This window comes from Loa loa (genome assembly GCF_000183805.2).
Source record: "Loa loa unplaced genomic scaffold supercont3.46, whole genome shotgun sequence".
NCBI classification, from domain to species: domain Eukaryota; kingdom Metazoa; phylum Nematoda; class Chromadorea; order Rhabditida; family Onchocercidae; genus Loa; species Loa loa.
The window spans coordinates 305,041-329,051 of NW_018108226.1; the positions used below are offsets into that span (position 1 = coordinate 305,041).

The 24,011-nt window shown below is 35.1% G+C and overlaps 2 protein-coding genes across 2 annotated transcripts; both read right to left on the reverse strand.

Annotated features, from left to right (window-relative positions):
• Positions 1-479: 479 nt before the first annotated feature.
• LOAG_01731 (hypothetical protein) lies at positions 480-18,768 on the reverse strand (the record flags this gene model as incomplete). Its single annotated transcript, XM_020445825.1, has 41 exons — positions 18,601-18,768; positions 18,052-18,349; positions 17,360-17,502; positions 17,089-17,283; positions 16,523-16,807; positions 16,004-16,240; positions 15,387-15,524; positions 14,946-15,131; positions 14,692-14,876; positions 14,146-14,349; positions 13,779-13,891; positions 13,235-13,386; positions 12,951-13,097; positions 12,492-12,731; positions 12,153-12,269; positions 11,642-11,827; positions 11,359-11,528; positions 10,893-11,016; positions 10,128-10,294; positions 9,638-9,831; positions 9,426-9,526; positions 9,020-9,150; positions 8,760-8,871; positions 8,230-8,384; positions 7,595-7,754; positions 7,349-7,430; positions 6,880-7,009; positions 6,419-6,782; positions 5,468-5,636; positions 5,009-5,172; positions 4,734-4,913; positions 4,493-4,682; positions 3,943-4,223; positions 3,216-3,344; positions 3,004-3,111; positions 2,560-2,670; positions 2,203-2,307; positions 1,916-2,040; positions 1,688-1,813; positions 861-1,260; positions 480-626 (listed from the first exon to the last, which is right to left on the reverse strand). The coding sequence occupies exons 1-41, from the start codon at positions 18,745-18,747 to the stop codon at positions 480-482; spliced, it is 7,098 nt and encodes a 2,365-aa protein (XP_020303760.1). The 5' UTR covers positions 18,748-18,768.
• Positions 18,769-19,850: 1,082 nt separating this feature from the next.
• Positions 19,851-23,618, reverse strand: LOAG_01732 (hypothetical protein; the record flags this gene model as incomplete). Its single annotated transcript, XM_003137270.1, has 9 exons — positions 19,851-19,994; positions 20,266-20,397; positions 20,683-20,820; positions 20,944-21,007; positions 21,632-21,816; positions 22,088-22,331; positions 22,692-22,980; positions 23,155-23,352; positions 23,504-23,618. 9 exons carry the CDS (start codon positions 23,616-23,618, stop codon positions 19,851-19,853), a joined length of 1,509 nt encoding a protein of 502 aa, XP_003137318.1.
• Between the last annotated feature and the right edge of the window lie 393 nt (positions 23,619-24,011).

Genomic DNA, 24,011 nt, shown 5'->3' on the forward strand with positions numbered 1-24,011 from the left:
TTCCCATACTTCATGGTCCTTTTCAATTATTTCTACGTAAAATATTAGATTCGTAAGAAATTTCGAAGTACACAAGTACTGAATGTTAGTTTGCTGAGCAGGATGGGAAGAACAGATTAACACTAGCAGCAGGAAAAAATTTTTTTATTCAAAGACAACATTACCAATATCGACATCTGAAAATAATAAATTTAGGTATTTAGTTTCACTCGTCTAAAAAAACAATTATTTTCCCATTAACTGTCATGCTTGTACCATAGAGGCTATAATTAGAGTGTTGTCGGGTACAGGGCTTATGAGAAAAATTAATCGTCAGGAAATTCCAGTCATATTCGGATTACTGAATGCATAGGATTCCATTGGTCTATCTCAAACTTTAATCATGTCCTGCGGTGCTGTGCATAACATGCAAGTTATTCAACCACGATAAATCGTTCACACCTCATCCCATTAAAGACTGAGCTGATCTAAAAGTGGGGTTAACGCTTACCGACTGCTTTCATTAATTCATCATAACTTCCACATTGTGACAGTTCGGAGTCGAAATAATTAACAAATTTGGAACAGTTTTCCATAATTTTGATTATATTTTCACGCATGTATTGAGTACGCTCATCAGTTCTGCACTGTAACGTGAATAAGATATAAGACTTTCAAAGGTTCTCCTTTACGATAGAAGATCTGAAGTCAATCAGAATTTGTCTCATAACACTAAAATATGGACTGTAATATTCTGTTGCAGTACCTTCAGAACGTAAAGAAAAGAAGTGGAACAAAGGATTCAGAATTTAGCCCAAGACTGCAGATAGGCTTTGCAGTTCTTTCAACCTTCGCTCTCCAGAATTTAATACGAAATTTACCTGAAGAATTTTATTTTGATAATAATCAACGGTTGTCCAGACAAGCAATTCATGCTTCGCATTTTTCCAAGATCGCTTGGATTCTTGTAAACTTTTTAACAAATCCAATCTTTTGTCATTCCATTGTTCCACAGTGTCCATTACCAAACTGATACTAATCTGATGAATAAATGAATGAGATTCGCCTGGTTCAGATGATGGTGACACCTTTTTCAAATACTGTACTAGAAGAATTAAAACAGCCATGTACTGCATGTTCGATTCACGACCGCCACCATGAGAAAGAGCTGAAAATGAACGGTATTTGACAAAGCGATCCAGCAACTCTGCTATATCCAGCGTGAGGGTATCCAAATTTACCGTATCACAATCAACAGCTACTTCCAGATCTGTTGATAGCCTGAAATGAGTTAAAAGGATTTCAGTTTACTCCAAATATATTTAGTTACACAAGAGGGAATGTAAAGATATGAAGCTTTGCAACTGCAAATAAAAAGTTCAGCAAAAGGCATTCAGTGTTTATAGGTAGCGAAGCAGTTATACTTCAAAGATTTCAACGATACTATTTAAGGGCATTCTGAAATGAAGTCTATTCAGTCTGTTTAATTCCTTGACTGCTCAAATTCGGATTGTCCGACCAACATGATGCACTGTTCTTTTTTTTTAACTTAGAAACTTGCAATACGTTCAACTTCGATAATCCTTATCGTTCATACATAACGACGTAAGGAAAAAAAGGCTAATTTCATCCGAATTCTGGCGAATTTTCAGTAACTGTCCATTTGATGCCTACAGTTTCTAAATCTAGTAAAATGGTGTTCGCTCACCGTTGGAAGGAGTGTTCCATATCAGAATCTTTCACTCGCTTTGACCAAATCGGCATGATAACATTACACTTCGTATTGGCATTATGCAATGCTGCACTTGCCCATTCACTTCGCGAACCAGCCATTCTGTAGAAAAAATATCTTTACACAGAGAAAAAGAACACCCTACTGGAAAATTTAATTCGATTACTATGTACCAAAAAGTATTGGAAGTTTGAAAAAAAATACCTGACAGCTATGGAATGGCAATCCAGATGAACTAAATTCATCTGTGACACTGTTGTAAACGAATAATTCCGACCATTAATTACTTTGTTCTCTTTCAGATTCAGTCGGCTTGCAAATGCATATACCTAAAATGGGAAATAAAGAAGTAGGTAATATAGAGATAGGCAGAAGAAGAAAATAAAACATTAGAAAAAACATTAGAAAAGGAAAAATAAGAAATGATGAAAAAAAATGAAAATTTGGAAGATTGAAAGCAATGAGTCAAGCAGTTAACAATCCCGAACTACGGGGCCAACATCTACATTGTATCGGAAATCTTCCTTATTCAAATCACGCTCACATTCCAAAAAATTGATGAATCCCATTAATCCTAGCATTTCTACGTTCCACCACTGAAAGATTTGCAAAACAGTTTTAACTTCCCTCGGGATGATGTTATCTCTGGCTGTTAGACATACTAAGCGCAAATACTGAATAAAGATGATGTGTCTTAGCTTTTATGTCTACTTTCAAGCGTAGTTCCCTCACTAGAACATATACCATATAAATCCAAATCAAATAAAAATATCTCAACATAAAAATAATTTATGGAAAACAAATAAATTTAGGCAATAAAATCACTGCCCAGACCAAAGCAAACCCACCATCATGATCCTCGTACTGGCATCCATTGCTTCCCGACATATACAACAAATACTAATATCTGATACACTCTCCAATGAATTTGATTCATTGATCAGTTTACAAGTAGATACCTGAAAGAAATATTATCCCTCAAGTAAACAAATGACAAATTAGCAAGGAGAAAAAAAAGGGCTACGAATCATCTCCTTAAGTTAGTTATCTCCTTCCAGTTTTAGTTTGCTATCCAAACCTATCTTTATGAAGTAATTTCTTTTCTTATTCATAAATTGAAGAATTCAACAACCAAAACAAAAAAAACACTACCATAATATTAGGAAGCTCTAACATTTATCTCAGGTTCTGCCAGCAGTGCTAAAAAATAGAGCCTACGGAAGGAGGATGAAGAAAAAATAGCATGAAAAACTGCAAAGTCTATTAAAAAACACAGAGCAACTTATCTTCACTTGTCCTTTTTTGCCGATTTCCATGCCCATTTTTGAAAGCTGTTTTTGCCTCATCGCCATTGCAAGTTGACGTTTCTTTATTTTCGTTTCTTGACGAACTTTCTCAATCTTCAACCAAAAATTGGTTGAAACAACAAACAAGTAAACTATTTCAGTTCTAAAATAAGAAAACGAATAGCGAATCCTTCTGATATTCCAAATTTAATAAGTACCTGTATAGCAACTTGATCATTCTTTTTCAATTCTTCCATTACATTTTCGGCCAATGTTCCAATATGTTCAGCTGATGAAATCTGTTCCAAACGGTGGAGTATGGGCAACGAATTTTCGGCAATTGCTTCCTGCAAAACAACATAGTCGCACAGAGCTCATCATGCGGATGGAGCACAACTCGACATGGGAGTTTTGGACTACGTAAAAATGATTTTAAGAGTTATAAATCATGTTAGCCTCTCCCTTTGAGCCTTTGGAAGTAACTGTTGAAAAGGCAAAACACTATTAATTGTTTGCGCTTTTTAGACCTATTTTATTAGAAAAAATATCAAAATATTATTTGATAGTAAGTTTTCCCCTGAATACTTATCAGAATCATTTTTAAGACAATCTTATTCAAGAAGAAATACAATGAAGCAGGAAAGTTCTCGAAGCAAATAATTATAAATCAATATTTTAGACATACTGCAGGAGACAAGAACTCCTAAACTCTGTGCCCATAACTGGAATTCATTAAATCAGTTATTTATTATTATCATCCAAAAAGTAACCAAAAGAAAGAACATTAAAGTAAAGACAATAACGAATGAAGTTGAATGTTATTTTAGATACTCCAATCAATACAGTGTATAATAACTTGAGGAAAAGTCATACTTTTACGCAGACAAACGAAAGACATTTTTTACACTATAACAAAACTTCCCAGTTATATAAAAAAAGCGATACCTGTGAAGGTTTATGAGCCCGTGCCATGCCAGCCATTAATTTTAGAACATATTTTAGTGAAGGCTTTGACAAAAAATACTTCCATTCGGGTCCCGTTACAGATACATTGAATATAGGTGGATGATTTTCTGCTAGATATCTGCATGCATCTGCAATCAATCCAGCATCCATCATTTTCTTTTTGAGAATCCGTCCAGATGCACTATCATGAATGGCACTCGTTATTTTGCACAGTGTTTCCACTTTCTGCACCACTTTATCTCGGATTGTTCGATCGTTATCTGTAACACTCACTGGTGACTTCATCCTTTTTTCAAATCAAGGACATTAGAATTAATCGGATTGATCATCATCATTTTAAGCGAACTTTTTAGAGAAAAGCTGTATAATGTCATACGAAGCACATAGATATGCTCGAGCAAATTAATGATGGAATAGCACAACCCATCATCTTTTCTAATCGTTGTGTCTGATCAGCGTCAGTTCATCCAATTTCAAAAAAAGAAAGTGAAACTTATACATTATGATAATAAAATAGAGCAAAACGAACCAATTTCATCCCAGTGACAACAGGGTCGAAACGTCTCGACCAAAGCATCCATGCTTTCTGCATTGCCGAGGCAAAGGTTCGGTGCAATGGATGTCACCGCTTCGAGTATTGATGCTGAAAGTTCTTCATCGCTGCCCATTGAAAGTTCTAGTAACCATGACATCTGCTCAAAACTCGCGCCACCAATAGACTGCAATGTACATATATGAGTACAAATAGGAAGAGTAAAAAAAAAATGAACCTTTTCGATCCGATCAGTGGCGAGCACATCAACCAGGAGAATCCTACTAAGTTCAAGATACTGCAGAGCTATGGCTTCAATCGACTTTTCTTTAATACCGCTTCTGTAAGCCACTTCGAAAACATGCAGAAACCTTCGGATACCGCCAGATTCATTCAGTTGTTCACGATTTCCCTCGACCTAAACAAAAAAATTTTTTTTGGATTATTTTCCACACCAGTTTTTGCGTAATCATGCTTCTAAATTTATAATTTCTCGTCTGCAAGAATGTATACCTTTATGCAATAAGTGAGCAATCGATGCAGTTCGCGTAATAATACTATCCCTCCTCCAGTAAGTTCAATGTTGTCCAGTATCGGCAAAATAATTGAAAAGGCACGTATTGGAGAGCCTAATGCATTAGCCAGACGAAGCTGACTATCGTCTACTTTCTCCCTAACTGAAATTATTTTTCAGTAAAATGAGATAAATAAATCTCCTGAGAAATTCTTTTTACTTTCGGAAAGATTGTCAGAAAGTCATCCAGCCATTTCTGAAAGTTGTAGGAAATACATATAAAACCAGTTACAGAAATTTAAATACTGACTCGCAAGGAGCTAGATCTTTCTTCCTCATTTCGACTAAAAACTAGTAATATATTCTTTTTCACAAAGGATCATTACAGAAATATAAATTATGACTCTTTGAGATCCACAATATTTAGCCGAATTAACTATCTAAATTGCTGAACTTACCATTTGTATCAGTCAGTGTTTTTATAAAGGGTTCTGTCGCATCACCAAGAAGACCCCGCATTCGATACACTATAATCATCGGTTGACCGTGATGATCAGAACGCCATAGTTTCTCATAAACATCATTAACCGACAAGTCCAAGGCAATAATTTGCTGATTCACCAGAAGCTATAAAATGAAAAAAAAAGGTAATGTTCACCATTATCCCCATCGTCATGGCTGGGGTTTGCGAACGAAGATTTGAAAAAAGCTCTACCCACATCTCAAACGCTACAAATATGAATACAACCTTCCAGTCGAGTACATGGATTTTTTAGATGAAGACAGCGTGCGCAGAACTGGATCTCCCCTTTACTTCTCGGGATCATCCGCCAAAACTCAGCAGCTACGACAGTGACAGTACAGTCCTCAGGACATAGATTTTGTTAGAATATCCTTCTCTTAGATTTTAGATAGATGGCCTTAAAGGGCTAAACGGGCTCCATCTGTCCGAGTTTGAAGTTAGAGTTGCTGTCCTCCTAGGACAGCTGCAGGGAGTCCATCCTGCTCGTGGATACACTTTGTCTGATCTTTCAGTAAAGATTGATCTAGAATGGGAGATCCTAGCGAGAGCGCAGGCCACCGCTAGCATAGTTTGCAGTTGAATTGGGGCTAAGAAGTTAATATGGTTTAAAAAGGATTAGAGCAAATTATAAAAAGCTTAACGTTTGCAATTTTTACCCTTAGTAACACTATTTTAACTCATACTATTTTTTTTCTCCGCTTTCATCGTTTTATCCCAAATTATTTCTGTTCTGCTGATGTTAGCAAACATTAACAGCAACAGGACAACAAAGATCCAGAGTAATGAAGCAGACTAAGACAATAAGACACAACTAGCCACCAACAGCTTACCTACAAGCAACGTAAAAAAGAATCAGGTGTTGAAAAGTGTTGGAAACAAGTGTTACCTCCATTCCATTATCGTCGTCCAGTAGTGCGACCAGTTCACAATCTCGGCAAATTTTATTTTTGATATCCCTCATCAGAGGACCCATGCCAGCATCACTGCTCTTGTATGGATTACCTAACATTCTGCCTTGTAAATAATCTTCCTGGAGCGCATCCTTCTCGATTTGTATTAAGAAATCCTCCTCTTTCTTCAGCAACGGATAAATGACATCACTTATAACTGATAAAAGATAAGCTTGTATGCGTAATTGTTGCGGATGAGCTCCTATTCGCTTCGTCACTTCCTTCAGCACTAAGATTGGCCGTTTCAGTGCAATGCGCATCAGCAGCACACTAAGGTTTTTGACAGATTCGTTCACATAACTAGAAATACAGCAGTATCATTTACACTGTTTACCATTCCACAATATTCCACTGATACTATTGATGTGAATATTGGAAAATAATATTAAGAACTTACAAGGTACGATGAACAGTAACTTGTTTGAGTGCGCATGCAGCTCGAAGTAGAAGTGGAAGTACAACAGGAGTATATTCATATAACAAATTCCAACCTTTCTTATCCATTCGTATCACACAATTCAAAACCTCTGAAAGAGTACATGAACAAGGTAACACCAAAAGATCACCAATATTCACCGTTCATTCAGTGTAATGGATCGAGTTATCGATCTCGATTGATCCCTTCCACATCATTGCCCAAAGTAGTCTAAACCCTTGACAACTATCTTTATGAATTTATTTCACTGCTTCAATAACCAACTGCTAAAATTAATTCCTTGAATTATTAGGTAAAATTAATTTGTTGAATTATTGTTGAATTATTAGGTTATTTGTCTAATTATTCAGTTCAGTGAAAAGCAAGCACAAACAGTTTTTCTAGAAAGTGATACATTTTTCTGCATTACATTCAACTGAAAATGAATTACGAATAAGATGATTTAGCAGAATTCCAGCTGAAAGATCTCCCGGTAGTCCGTTCATTTCACGTAAACGTATATCCAAGCTTGCCTGTAAACAACTGTAATGAACAAGAAAAGAAAGCGCATCAACAAATTAAATAAGATTTAGGGATAATAATCTTATCCATAAACGACTTAAATGTATTGATACAAGTTCCCTGTTCTGGTAATAATTCCGCTCCCTTTTTTTAAGAGAAGAAAATCAAGACATACCAACAAAATTCGTTTCACGACATCAAGATGAAATTCAACTGGTTTTGATACTAGAACGCTGTGAATTTCGCTTGCTTTTAGCAGGGTTCGCACCAAACAAAAGTATTCGTCAATATTATCAGCCGAGACGTTCCGAATTTTCCGCATCCATGACAGTACCCTGAATGAGGTTACTGTTAAAACTGAGGCAAATTATCATCAGTGAAAATAAAAGTACAGTCAACAAAACATCTTTTCAAAATAAATGATTGAAGCAGAAACAGAAATAGTTTCCTAAATGTTGCAAATTGATTCGAATTTCAGATTTCATCAACACCAAACTCCATTGATATGAGCTGGTTTCACACTTTGTTGGTATACAGAATGCATATTTAAATCTGAATTTAAACCTTTAAAATTCAGGCAACTCCATATCATACGTCAAGTTATAGAAAAAGCATCTCCTACATCAAAACCTCATCTTTTGAAATTATGGCTCATCAGCTACATATCGATAAGTAAACGCTTTTCGACAATGCAAAACATAAGCTGAAATGATGAAATCTGCAGTGATTTATAAGTAGTTTACCGAATCTCGATGTAATTAAGACTCGATAATCAAAAAAATTCCTCTAATTAGTGGAGAGGAAACTTACTTTTGCAATACTAGAGCTATATCCACAGGAGAACCAACTTGTGCTTCACCATCGTTGCTGATTTCAAAGCACAGCATCACAAGCAAACGACATGTTGCAGTACGAACTGCTGTTACCGATGAAAACATGCAACGAGTAAGCCAATGGTCGAATGACTGCAAAGTAAGAAATGGTGCTACATATGTCCAATTATAAAATTGAATAATTTACAGGCATACATAGAACCATTTCATTAAGTGTTTAGCACGGAAAGTAATCATTTCCAATCACATTACAACACCTAGAACGACAAAATTTGCTTAAAGCGTTTTATATGAATAATTCTCTCCGAAAGCTTAAAGATTTTCAGAAAGGCATTTCCAGAGAATATGCTGAATCTATTAAGTCGGTAGATCTCGGAAAAGTGGCATGTAGTAGAAAGGGAAGATTATTTCTCCACGTTAAAGAAAGTTGGGGGGGGGGGGGAAAAAAGAAAAAGAAAAAGAGAACGTTGTATTGATAAATAAGCAATAAAAATGTTGCAAACTGACAAATTTCCGTTTTGGATCACTTTCGGTGCAACGTTTTATGTACTGAAGAATGTTGCGCTCTCTTTCTGGACCACTGTTTTGCAGCAGTCTTGTATATTCTGCCCAAATGAATCTAGAAATTGTTACTATTTTCAAAATCTTAAAAGCTTGGAGGGAATGACTTGCAAAAAAAGAGTGAAACTATGCTAACAATTTAGAAAATTCCTAAAATAAAAAGAAACGCAAATATCAGAAATAAAAAGATCAATCTCCACTCTTACCTTCCTTGTAGCCACGCGATCGTTGGGAATCGTTCAGAAGGTATGAGTAATTTTTCGAAATCAGGTTCTTCGTCTAATACTTTCATATTTTCCATGATTTTATGCAAAAGAGTGTTATCCAAAACAAGGTTCTACAAAGCATAACTATTGCAATGCAACATTACTGTTCTCTTCAACTCAACTTGTCATTACTTATGAAAATTGAGTCACCCTTCTCACCACACGCACAACATTTCTTCATCACGAAAATTCACACCTTTAATTCACAATATTCCTATTACAGTGACTTTCTACAAAGTAAGGAATTCACAATGAAGAAATCTGCTAATATCTGTGAATGCTTTCCAAGCAAATTCTCAATCTCGAAACAATCTAACTTCAGTGGAAAGCAAGGAAATGTGTAAACCTGTTTTTCCTGCTCATTTTCTTTGCCATTATCTTCCAGACCAATATTTCGCGAATCCAGAACTGTTTTTGATTGTTCTTCATGTGTAGGTAAAAGGTAATCTGGTGGAAGACATTTTTTTTTAACATACTAAGATAAACATTCACGATATATTATAGAACAAGCTCTGCGTCACATGAAAAAAGTTTGCTCACACACTAATAAAATATTACCAGCAAGAGTACCAGCGTTCCCCACTTTGTCAGCACTGAAACCTAATGAAGCCATGTCAGAAGTATTTCTCAGGCTTGTTGAACATGGTGAGCAAATTTTCAAAAACACAGCCAATGCATGCAAATCCACCTCGCTATTGCAATTTCCTTGCACAGTCATGCGCATCAAGCAACGCAGTTTCTGCTCCCAAAACCTAAAACATATCCCCTATAGAATTTGCAGCCAAAAGGAGATATCAAAATGTAATTGACAAATTACAAGCAAATGGAATGAAATTAAAACCGAAATAAAGGTTGAATGTGCAAAGTAAGGACCAGAATTCACCCGGAAATGATAAAATGATAAGCTCATACCCTATGCAGGTTTACCTCTTCCTAAAGTTCCCGTGTAAGCTCTCTCTTCACCAGTAGACTAAATGTTCAGTTTCGAAACTACCACTGAACAGAGAAATTTTATTCAATTCTTTGTCAGACTAATGAACGGTGGTACCGGAATTTATTTTCAAATATCGATTTCGTTAACAAGTAGCATGGAAGAGCGCCATTCTCTACCAATTCACACATTTTCTGCGTCGCTTCTTTGCTCACTTCTGAGAGATTCCAAATCAAGCTATGAATAGAACGAGCTACTGGGTCACCAAGTGCGCATGCGGTCACCTAAGTGCAAAAAATCAATATAAGGAAACGAGACAGCCAAAAACCTTTTAATGATCCCCAAATTTTTACTGACATTTTTAAACAGAGTGTTGCTTGTTGTTGATTGATTCATGGCCCACAAAACAAAACGTAAATTCTGTATTAGTTTGCCGTTTCTTGAATAGATTTTTTTTTAAAGAATACTACTGCTTGTTTAAATATTTAAATTTTGAAAAAATTTAAATGACATCATCACCACTAACAATCGCTCGGACTTTCAATGAATACCTCTTGATAGTCATAAGATGTAACCGAACATCAGGTAACAGTGACCATTACGTCTATGTATGCCATTTGCCTTTAGTGACAACCTTTTGCTTTCATCAGATTACGTGATCTAACTCTTCCCTTGGTCAAGTGATCTTTCAATATATATACTTACCCACAACAACCAAATATATACTATGTGTACTTACCTAGATATATACTTACCCATAATAACCAAATTACATATATGATTTTACCTGGCAATAAGTAATATATTTGATAATAAATGAAGTTGAATGACCTCAACTAATTTTTTACTGAACCAATCTTAGCAAATCTTAGCAAAACCTACCAATCTACTGAAAACAAAATCTTGATGAATGATTTCCTCCATGGCGTTTGTATCACTACACGCTGCCTGTATTAAAGCAACACAGTGTACTATTAGTGCAGACACACAGCCTACACAATAATCACTGAAAATATTTATAAAATACAACTGAGCACAAATTGGACATAAATGAATATGAAAGTTCAGGTATTTTCATAATACTAGTCATGAGGATCCGATTATAAGTTAACAAATGCATCCGAAATAAGACATATTCTGCATATACTGGTGCAGATCTTAATGAGCTAAGTCTGTTTTTTTTCTTTTTTTTTTTTTGAAAGCTGAAATAACACCACTGTTCGAAATTAGGAACCAGTCGGACAATATTCTAAACTCCACTAGCTAATTTCAAGGAATAATAAGTTAGGTAGCAGAACGCTAGAAATTGGCTTGGTAAACTTATAAAAATCTCCATAGAGAAACTTACGAGTTAAAATGCAAATTACTGGTGAGAGGTTTGTCCGGTAACACTTCATCACCATTTTCAATGTCGTAACGAAAAATTTCTGCTCGAAATGCTGCTAGCTGACGAGTTTGTTCGCACAATTTATTATGCAATTTTTCTGCACTACGATACAGTGTTTCAAACGCACAGTCCTATAAAGAAATCGGAATTTCTTGAAAATGATCAAATAACCACTACGAATCTGAATTAAACAAAATGATCAGCTGAATGAAATGTAGACCACCTTAAACGATAACAGTCCCACCTCTTTCAAATTTAAACTTGATAAAAAATTTGTAAACGATTGCAGAGTCATGTGCTTCAGAATCATATTTGGTCGGGTAGCCGGTTCCGAATCCCACGAGCATCTTTCCAAAAAGGCTCCAATGATTCCAATATGACAACGTGTCGACTCAATGTCGTTCAGTAATGTTTCCATAAGGGTATATGTCTGGAATCGTATTCCATTTCGATTATCATTATTATATGCTAACTTTTAAGGCTTTAAAACAGCTCAAACTTAATTGCCGAAGTTATTTATTAAAAAGTCTCCCACAGAATGAAATGTGTCAATCGAAGAACAGTAAACCACTCATTTTTTGGATTGACATACTACCTCAAAATAGATATTTCTAAAATATGTATCATACTTAATATACTGGGCGTCCTAAACTGCAGGTGAAAACGGTAAATAATAAATAAGCATGTGATCCAGGAAAAAAGTATGGCTCTTATAAGTCCAGAAAATCTGAAGTAACGCAACAGGAATACCTCACCATCTTTCGGTCATTATCGTCCTCGATTGCCTGTACTGAAGGTGATGAACGACCAACAAGCACTGCTTCCAGGCGAGCGTATTTGCAAAAACCGCAAGAATTACATAAAAATGGTTCCTGAATAATAGATAATATACAATGAGTAACAACCATATCCTTTAAAAGAAGAGTACGGCGATGACAACTAAGAGTCAGTCATTTATTTACATGTTGACATCAACTCCGTAACGAGAATATCGTTATATGCCCAGAATCATTTCTACTTCCTTGCTTTCCAGTTAAAATCAAAGGAATTCAGGAAAAACCTGGAAACTGAAGATTAATGAAGTTAAAAAGAACCTTCTCATCATAATTGATCGCTCGACACTTCACGCATTGAAAGACATTTTCGCCACAATTTGAGCATATCCCCGGATTCGGTGCTACTGATGTAGAACACCGTGGACAGTGCACGAATTCTGTCGTGTCCGTAGCTCCAGCTGTGTTTGTGTCATAAAATTCGGTCATTTCCAAGACAACATTACAAGTGACAACTGGGATTGGAAGTTGCACATCAATCTCAGTATCTCCTTGATTTACCTGTAGACATGTTTTCCATACAAGAAGCGAAAAATTAGTACCTACTTTTAACAGTATTGATAAGAAGGCTTAAAGATGAAGGCTTCAGTATCGGCGACCTTATGAATAAAAGGGAAGAGATTGGAGCAAGACCCTAACATTTTGACAGAACAAAAGACAGCAATGTTTTGAACTTGTGGTCCATGAAATGGGCAGAAAAGTAAAGGATATAAATACAACCTTAACATCAGCTGCTTTCTCCCAAAGTTCAGGACGATTTTTGAGATCAACCGCAGATTCAAGCATTTTATTGCAATAATAAAATTTGAAACGCTTCACCATCTTCGATCGTTTAATTTCGCTCAAACGTATGATGATTCGTGATACCTAGAACTTTGTTATGTAGTTATACCATTTTATTTAAATTATCTTCTGAATTCTCCTTAAACTTGACCTAGCTACTACAGAAAGTGAAGCCCCTCCTCTGGACTTATAGTAAGTCGTGCGGAACAAATCATGCATACCTCGAAATGACCCATCAATTTGATCATCTGTGCCGACGTAGTGAAGCGAGAATCCAACTTAATTGCTGATAACTTCAACTGTTCCATTGAATGATCCGAATTCGAACATATCAGACATGGAGATTTACTTAGTACAGAAATATCTGGTGATCCTGGAAGAATCATGAAAAGATCACCTGAAAGGTTTCTTCATATTAACATAAAATTTAGCCCTTCATATCACTTAAAGATATTCAGATCCAGTTCAAAAATTTCTATAATTTCTTGCCCTTATGTTTCTTCTTCCCACAACGGATCATGAATTCAATATTACTGAAATTCTTATTACCGATATCGATTAGTTTTCGTGAAGGCGAATGCTTCTTTCCACAGCGTATGATTCATTGTTTAGAACATTGCTAAGTGCTTTTTCTTTGTACTAATAGTGATACGAAACAGTAGGCATAGGAGCTAATATTTTTTTTAAAAAAAGATGATGAGTCAAAGTAGAATTAAGAGTGCATAAATGAAGCAAGGCCATTAACGAGGGAGCCTGAAAGTTTACCGATGAATTCGCATAATTTTTTGAAAACAACTGAACTTCGACTTTTTTCTAACATACATAGCGCGCCATTTATCGTTGCAACAGCTTCCTTATAAACCATAATTAATTCATCCCTCAAATACAGATTATAAATGCCAGAATGAAATTATGAAAGGTGCACCATTCATCCTCAATATTGCCTCTGATATTATCAAAAAGAGAAATTCAAAGATTTGTGTCCAGGAGTTAAGACTAACAAATCGTAGGAGGCTGAAAGTTTCCTCGAACTGATTTTCTAAAGTTGAAGAAGTCTTCAGCACCAACTTTCAGTTAAGCTCTTCTACAAAGTAACATCAACTATACCAGTACTAAAGATAACGAAGCTAACTTTGATAAGAATCGAGGCAGATAGCAAGACAAAAGATCTACTAGCTGTGCAGCCCGATTACCCATTTCTTGTGCATACGGCCAAATATGTCTGTACAGGTGATTAATTAGTAGCAATTGGTTGGGCCGTGATGCAAGCTGCAGCGTAGCGCGCAGAATCGCATGCAGGGTCCAACGTCTTTCGTCATTTTCGCCTAGCAGAAACCTGGAGATTTGAAAGCAAACTTTATAAAACAAGTCCAGAAGTTGGTTTTCTTCAGAATAGAATCGCCGTTTTTGTTATTAAGGCATTTTTCAGTGCTAAAAATAATGAGAGACCAGAGATGATATCTAGTAGATTACTTCGTTTAACATATTAAGGCGTTGTTTGATGCAGTTTTGTTTTGAGAAACAATAAATTTTTCAAATACTAAGTGCGATTTAAAGAATTATGTAGTTTACCCTGATAAAATTATTCCTCATGAACGACTCAGTTAAAGAATTGAAAACATTGCCTTTTCAAAAGATGGCGTAAGCAAGAAATAAAATAAAACATTTAAAAAATTACCTCGTAATCAGCCTTTTGAACAGTATAAGTGGCTTTTGATTGCCTAAAAGTAAATTGACCAGTGAACAACACAGCAGTTCATCATCGGAATCTTCGGATGTTCGGATAGCTAGCAAAATGAGATTAAGAACAGCGTCGCATGCAACATCAGGCATCATACACGCTAATTCCATCAACCATGGTAACTAAAAAAGGAATTTTGCAGTTTCAAACTTCTTTCAAACCAGACTTAAGTAAGCGGATGATAGGCTCACTTCCTCTAAGCATATTCTCTGCCAAACGATACAGCGCCTTTCAGAAATTACTGCGATTCCATTGATGCGACAAACAATGTCGCTTAATTCGAAATATTCCAAACTTGAACGGCCTTTCAAACGCTTCTTCAAATTAGCCAGTAAGTCGTGAATGATGTGCTCATCACGAACTTGTCGGTACTTGGCCTGAAAAAATTATAGCATAAGCATGTGTAATACAGGCGATGCTATCTAGCTGAAATCAAACAAGTGAATTAGATCAATCGAATAATAGCATGATTCAATGTAATAAACCCGTTTCAGCAAATTAAGGCAGGACTTCATTTTATCTTTGATTAAACAATAAGCAACAACATTCAGTAAAACGGCAGCACGAAAAAACAAAAATGAAGCGGACCGGGAAATAAATTTTGAAGTGAGACATACATCAAACAAACCTACCGTATCAGAACCACACATTAACAAAAGTAACTTCCGAGCAAGTCTGCGCATTGTTGATGGTTCCTGCGTAATATAATCACATAAAAGATTTTCCCATTTGTTGTTCAACAATAGTTCATCACCCAAAATTTTTTTGAGCTGAAAATGAGTTAGAACTATTTCCTTACGCTACTTAATCGACCTTGTCTAAAAAAGTCAAAAAAATTAGGATGACCCAAAACCCCTGAAAAGATTGTAGCCGAAAATATTGCATTTTGTTGTTGAATCTCTTTACTCCCTAATACAGATTAGGGAGTAAAAAGATGAGCAAAATGAAACTATCTCAGTAAAGTATGTCTCTTGATGCTTGTGAAATGTGATCGACTGACATTCTGGAAATCTATGGACATCTATTTAAGCAGCTTCATTTTATCGAGTTACATCAAAGATCTACATTTTGAATCCTTTTATCGCATTGTCATTCACCACAAACTACAAGACAAAAGTGGAACAGGTCATGTAAAAGAATGGATTGACTAAATCTATAGAAACAATTGGGGAACAGAAAATCCAACTGACAAAACAACGCCACTCTGGATTTAAATGCACGATTCAAATTATCAAGAGGAATATAAAACCTGATAGGGTAATCGAAGTGCCATTTCGACAAGTAGTGTTGTGTATATCGAGAAGACATTTCCCGGATTGACATTCAACACACGAGCGTTGAATAATGGTGCAAGATCAGGCTGTAATTCTGGTGGGACGGAGGAGAGTTTCTGGATACCTTGTTCGGGAGTCTGCGTCTGTTTGGTCCATTCTGTTTTTAAGGATTGCAAAAGGACATAACAATGATTCAGGGCTCCCACAGACACCTGAATCATTTGAATTTAAATCCGTGAAAACAAAAGAAACATATTGTAGAATAAGTTCTTTCATAAATAATGTCGTCCGAATTTTCGCATTTCATGAGAAGTAACTTTTCTACGCTTCTAGTTGTCTCCAATAAATATGCATCATCTAATCCCCTAGTCAGTTCGAAGGCTCAAAGCATAGACGATTAACTAAATATGAAACCAATGAAAGTCAGTGATCAAACAGGCAAATGAGAAATCCATTACTACTCTCTTTTAAAAAAAATTTTGTTTAACACTTACCAAAGTATGTGCAATTTTCAGAGCCAATGCAACCTGTGGCTCAGGAGTTACAGATGCATCTTCGTGTTCCTTATTTTCTACTTGGGGAATAGTATTCATTATCGATATGTCAGTATCGTCCTGCTGAGGTGTTGCATCACGGCTAGACGATGATATATCACCTGTAAGTTCAGTACCTTCCACCTGTTCCAGATCAGATTCGCCACCAGCTTCTGCATCGTCTCCGTCAACACTTCCAACTGGTGCAACTGTTACTACGTCAGCAGTACCTAATACTGCAGTAAGCTGGAAGATAGTTGGAATTTTGAAATCACACAATAAATTCGCTTGATCCTCCAGCAAAACATGTACAAATGAATTTCAAATTATTTTAGAAACTGTGGAAGCAGAGAATTTCTATCTTTTTAAATAAAAATGTTTTTCATTATCATTAAAATATGTGCGAAACACTGGAACATCATTACATTACTTAATTTCAGTATTCGATTGTACTAAATAAAAAGCATTGCCTTCCTAATAACACAACGAAAGACCTTATCACTTTAACTAAAAAAAAAAACTAAAACTTCGTCATTTTTTGGCATCGTAATATGGTGAACTCCATCGATTATCTTTCTGCTACTCCTGGATGACCAATTATGTGATGTACATTGAACAAGAATGACATATATCAGACGTAGAATAATTTGATCACGTTCTGTTTTCAATGTTCTTTTTAGTTGTACTTTGCTAAAGTCTAATCCACTTATCAAATAATGGACCTGAAACACTGACATGTGCCGACATATTCGAGATTTCGAAAAATACTTCAAAACTAAAATCCAGTGACACACTTACAAGATCGATTAGCTGATCTGGAGCATGCTGACCCATCAAAAAGAGTATTGTCTGCGCTGGTGCCAAGCAGCATATACCATCACAACTACAGGTATCGAGTCGGGAAACAAAAGCTAGTAACAACTGCCCGATCCAGGCCATTTCTGTAGAAACAAGAATAATACTTCTCTTCTTTGAAATCTGAACATGAATGTTAATTCTAATGTTTAAAATCTCTTTCTATCAAGACTTCAGGAATCTTCCGAGTAGAAATTTAGACTACATCGAGTGATGCATATGAAGACATGGAATGTTTTCTACAAAATGATGAAATTTGGCTCGTTGGTAATGTCGTAGCATTGCCCATGTTTATTTAGGAGAAAAAAAATGCGCATAAATTCGTCGATAGCATACATATAGGATATTGCACTAAAGAGTTAGACGAGCAAATAATCCTGGAACTACCATTCAATAAAGCTGTGTACGTAAACAGAATCACTATATGAAAAGTTATTAGTACTACTTGCCACGCTGATCAACATGCGATAACGTTATTACAAACTAATCGGAAGTTTTGGAGAATATGGTCTAACATGTCTGTCTATAATTTCAATTGTGCAGCTTAGAAAGTAAATGAAAAAATTTTCGGCTTAACTAAACTTGAAAATTAAGAAACTAATTTAGTCTAGAAGACTGGAAGAAGTAAAACTTACTTTTGTTAAAATCTTCTAAATCCGATGAAAGTTTCAACTGAACAGGGATGCCTCTTTCCTTGTTTATTTGGTTTTCAAGCTCATCAATAACCGTCGGCTTAAATCCTCCGATAGTACCCTGGCTTAAAAAACCCATATGCAGTCCGTCAGCGGGAGTCGTGTTTTTATCCGTCAAAGCTGCAGGGGTAACAGCGCCAATAAATGAGAACAAATTGCTATGATCCTGTACAGTTGCAATACAGTAGTTCGAAATTATTGATGACATCAGGCATTTGCAACGATGAGCAACGATTATGTTCTGGAATTAAAATTAAAAAGTCTTTTGAAGCGAATTCTCCATATTTACAGTCAAATACACGATAGATTCAGGAGCCCCTCCAGTATTGCACCCACAGCAATAAAATATAGCGCGACTACTACTTTTATAAACAGTGATTGCGAATCACATGAAAAATTAGAATCAGTTCAAAAGTTTGAATAATCCTCACGATTTACACTATTTAAGGGACTTCGAAGGAGAAAAAATATCTAAAAATTTTCGAAACCAACGTCCGAGAATAATATTTCCAAGATAATTTGCGTTATTTCTGTCGAATTTTCCACATTTACGGCGAGATACATGAAAGCAGATATCAGGAGCTGCTCCAGTACTGCATCCGCAGCAAAATCATTCGAGAAAATGAAGTCGACACACATTTTCAAGAAAGGAAGTATATCACCGAAATCTAAATAATCACCTCTTACATTGTTGTTTTCGTTGTTTTCCGGTTAAAATCTCCACATTTCATTCACTTAATCTCCGTATTGCACTCTTAAAAACTTTTAATCCGTGCTTAATATTTCTAGGCAATATTTCAGGACTTTTCACATTATTTTTCACTTGATCTAATACCTAATCATTTTTAATTAATATGTGAATTTTAATTTTGCGGGAATATTAGAGATTATTATTATGCCTTCATTCATCAACCAAGCCAAATTATTTAGATATTTCAAAACAGCAATTATTTCTCCTAGTTCACTTTCAATGATTTATTCTAACCACCAATCTTTATTGATTTAATCCCTCCAATGACTCTTCTGAATCTGACACCAACAATTTATAATAGTTTCTCATCACAAAACCAGCGCCATTCAGATATTAGGGTTCTACAGAATTGAATTGAACTGTAAATTTAACATAAAACTTGAATTAAATCATAAAAATTGAATTTACGGATTCATACATCTCATTTAGCTTTTTTTAAAAATATTTTTTAACTCGATGTTTGATTCAGTAATAATTTTTTTTTCATACAATTCATTCAGTAATTAAAGCTCTGCTTTGTTTAGTAGTAAATGAAATAAGTGATAACGAATAATTAACTAATCAAATAAATGTCGGGACAACTTTAATTAAATCACTGTTAATATTCTTTCAGAAATGGTGTTTGGTCTTACGTATTGTTTATTTATTGGTAAAAATAATAATGCTTTATTCTTGCTAATATATTGCTTATTTTTAATGCTTGAGGAACATATGTTAACACTACTTGTGGTATAAAAAGCATACAAATTAATAAATCCAACATACAAATACTAATAAATCTTCAAAAATATTAACGTTTGCTTTCTGTTTTATTTCCCCTTTTATCGATTATATATCGATTATTTGCAAAAAATAGTTTTTACCAAGCTCAAACATAAAAAATCACAATTATTTTCGAAAAGAATCGGAAAACGATTTGAATTTTCCAGCATCATGAACTTAAAATAAGTAGTCGAAGCTACTTTCTGAAGAATAAATTTAAGAAACAAAACTAACGTCTCTTGATTAATTGGTGAAAGGATGCCACACGATGCAAAGTCATCACTTTCAACTGAGTAGCGAAAGCGTTGAAAAGCGACATCTGTAGGGTTCCAGCGTTTCGATGGCTACTCAGTGATGAAAATAAAGCTGCGTCCTAGAATTGTAAAAAAGCAGTAAAAATCTGCTGGAAAGTCTTACCTCATAAGGATTGAAATTGTTGTTGTAAAAAAATGACCTTTATGATCATATTCAACCTCCTTGAAATAATAGCATAATATTTTAATATTCACCAGTCTCATTACTTTACATACGACCAGTCTGGCGATTGCGAATGCACTGTAATCCGGTCAGCAACTTCTGATCCCTATTTCCAAAAATGTTAGGTAGCTAGTTACATATTAATAAGTCTAAACTGCTCCAATAACCTTTTGCTCGAGGAATGATGAGGCTGACGGCGACAAATGCCTTAATAAAATTAATGCTCGATGGTTCACAGTGACATGCTCGAAGTCTGGAGCTGTAAATTTTAATGCAAGTGGTAGAAGCCAATCCATACGCTGAAAATACGACATAATGATGGTAAAGTTATGGAATATAAAATCATATTTATGCGGCATGATAAAGTTATGGAATGTAAAATTATATTATGTAGCTTCGACAGTATGGAAAAGCCAAACAGAAAAATCTACAACTGCCCTTCAAAATTGAAAAGAAGTAAAGAACTTTGTTTTTTGAAATCTTTTTTTTTGAATTTATTTAGGAAAATAGTATCAGTTCAATAGACATGTTAGACAAATCATAAACATCATTCTAATAAAAATGAAATTGAAAGAAAAGCAGACCTTTCGCTTGGTACAAGAATGCAGCCTGTAGCATGTAGAGATAAATGAGGCAACCAGTTGCTCAGGAAGAGTAATGATTTGGTCGAAACGATAAGAAGCCGTGGGAAAACCAAACTCTTTCTTTGTTTTACCGAAAACCTAAAAATTCTATGATAAATCAAAGAATAAAAAGCTCAGTTACATTTGAAATTATATAGTGAAATTATAGAAATTAAAAAGGATTTCTTTAAATTTCATCAGAAGAAATAAAAATGAATTCACCTTAATCGACCAAATTTGTGCCGGTACATTGTTACACGTAAAATTCAGCGTCACTTCATTGTTACTGCAAATATATAATCATAAATAAGCAGTAAGAAAACTGATAATATCGACACTACTTAGTTGTTTGTTAAATGTAATCATACAGTTATAAAAGCAATGGAGGTTTAAACTTATAGATTGCACCAGCCATGCTAAAGTTACAGAGAGAAGATTACAGCGACTTCAAAATTTTTTAGTGTTACCAATCTCTAAGAGCTTTCGGGAAGGTCATTGAAGTTATCCGTTATTGTAAACGGATTACAGAGATACAAAACTTATAATTCTACGCAATTCGAAAAAGTTTAACATGATTAAGAGTTGTGTCACTTCGAAAGACAGGCAGTGAGTAGGCATTTTAAATGTGCTTAAAATATCCAGACATGTTTTTTACCCTACTTCTACACTATCTGTTATCATTTCCTAGTGGAGTAAGATGCGTGGACTAGATCGTATGTACATTAAAAATATTTGGTATGATTAAAGAAAGCACTAATGGTAATAATTAAACAGAAAACTTGAATGAATTCTGAAATTTTGGGAATGTTAACATTTCCAGTTTTTGTCTAATGTACCGAACGAATACTGTGCTACCTATGAGGAAGATTACGAGCATTAAAATGCAGTAGCAACTTCCAAAAAAAGTTACCAACTGACAGACTGTTTTCGTGTGAACCGTATATCGAACATTCGTGACGTCTTCGCTTGTAGGTTGATCTTTTTGCCAAAAACTGTAACAGCTGTTGGACACTTGTCCGGTGTGACTTCGATACGTAATGCGCACATGATGCAGTTCCAATCTAGGTTTTTCACCACAACTTCAAACTCCTTTTGCTGAAACTCAAAGGAAATTACTGCAACAAATACTGAAGAGTTTTATGCTCCTACTCACCCAAACTTCTTTCATTTGTCTGGCTTGCTCAAAAGAAAATAGAGATTGCACAATAAAGTATCAGATAAATATAACCATACATTCAATTCGAGAAAAAAAAACCATATTTTCTAAATGCTTTACTTTCCTCAATCAAAGATTTGATTTTGCCTATTGCTCGCCTTCTAAGAAATGTACACAGTGAAGAAAGGTGAAAAAAAGGATAGAACGTACCTTTAGACAAACAACGCTCATCCCGGAAGAGATAATTCTTTTTGTAAGTTCAGCAGTGTCATAAACCTGCTCAAGTGCCTTACTGTAAAATTCCAATTTTTGAATCGGACGGCATTGCTCAAACACTGTAACCATGTCTGGTTCTGGTATCTCATCCTCCATAACGGTGCATGGCCTTACTTCTGTTTCCAACATTGAACGTTCCACGTCCTTCACCCAGAAATCAGGTTCCATCAACCAACAACTGAAATCTCTATTTTTTTTCGATTTTTCCAAAGAAGCTCAACATACAAGTATTTATCTTACAAAAACAAAATCACTATTATCACCAGTATTTTAGAGAAGCAAAACGCACGACTACTGTAATGTTATGAAATAATTTTATAGTTGTGAAACCATTTCTAACTTTCCAATTGTTCGAAAAGCTAAGATGACAGTTATTTCAACGTGCTGAACAAATATTATTTTTTTGCCTGAATTTTTCCGGACATTTTTTCAAGAACTTCAAGTACATGTCCAACAATGTACTCAGCATTCAACAGCATCTTAATTCCACATTATCAACACTGTACTGCAAATCTTGTATTACAAAGGTAATGGTAACCTTCGAAAAAGCTGTAAATTTTGATTCGCCAGAACTTGTATGAGAAGTTGAGATACACAATCTGAGCCAAGCAACATGCATTGCGCTGTTGCAGGATCAGTTAGAGTCTTCGTCTGTGTATATAGAGTATTGCCATATGGGTAGAGAAAAACAACAGAGCCACATGACGGATGAGAGAGAGCTGCAAAAACTCCAGCACATTCACACCAATTCACTAGCGGAAAGTCGAACGGAAGACCTTTGGCTTCTTCGAATTCTGTACCATTGAAGTGCAGTACATAAGTATTATCTGAAACAAAGTTCAACTAAGGTTTTCTGAGGAAAACATTTTTAGCATGATACAAAATGATAAGGAAGAAATGAATTAAAGGGCAAAAATTAATAGTTGATAATGAAAGTTAATTTCAACAAGTTCATACAAAATAGTATTTGAAGTGTTCTGTTATGTAAACAGTAGACTCACTTTCCATGGAAACGAATAAAAATCGAATTTCTTCGGAATAATGCATGGAGATGGCTGTAGATGTTGTTGGTAACTGAAGTGTTGTTGTCATAAAATAAGAAGCTCCATCAGCACGTCTAGCTTTTTCCAATTCCTCCGTATAAAGGTGTCCTGCGGATGAAAGGACAATGATAACAGTCAAACCATCGTTCCGTCTACCTGTAAAAGAAGACATCATTAAAAGGAATTCATATTTGCTTTAACATATTCGAATAAAGTTAAAATGACACATAACAACATGTGTAAAACTGAATTTGAAAATAAGATAAGCTTCAGAACTTCTAATCCTTTCTATCTCGGGTTAACATACCAAACGCTAGTTCGGTAACATCGCCCATTGGAAGGATGAATTCGAAGGTTGACGGAATATTCGCTGGATTTAAATCGTAAATTCGAATGAATTGCAGTGCCGCAACCGCTATCATATTACTATTACAATAATTAATCCACCGTATCTTGAAAAAGCAGCTGGTATAGTGAGGGAGCGATAATTGGTTAGACATGAAAACGATTCAAATTTACAAGTATCAAATCCTGATTTTCTACTCCTTAAAAATTATTCTCACTAGCAGATTATCAACATATAATAATTTTTAAGTTTCGAAAAGCAATGTATTGTGTGCGTTAAAATAAGTGATCAAAAAATCATATATTCTATTTTCTCTTCGTTTTTTTTAGTGACTTCTGTTTTACACCAAAAAATGACAGATATTTCACGAAATACTTCCTATGCATTCTGACGCGAATTTTCACTCGCGACTCCAACCATACAAATATATAATCAAATAAATTTCCTATTGTAAATCATCTAACCAATT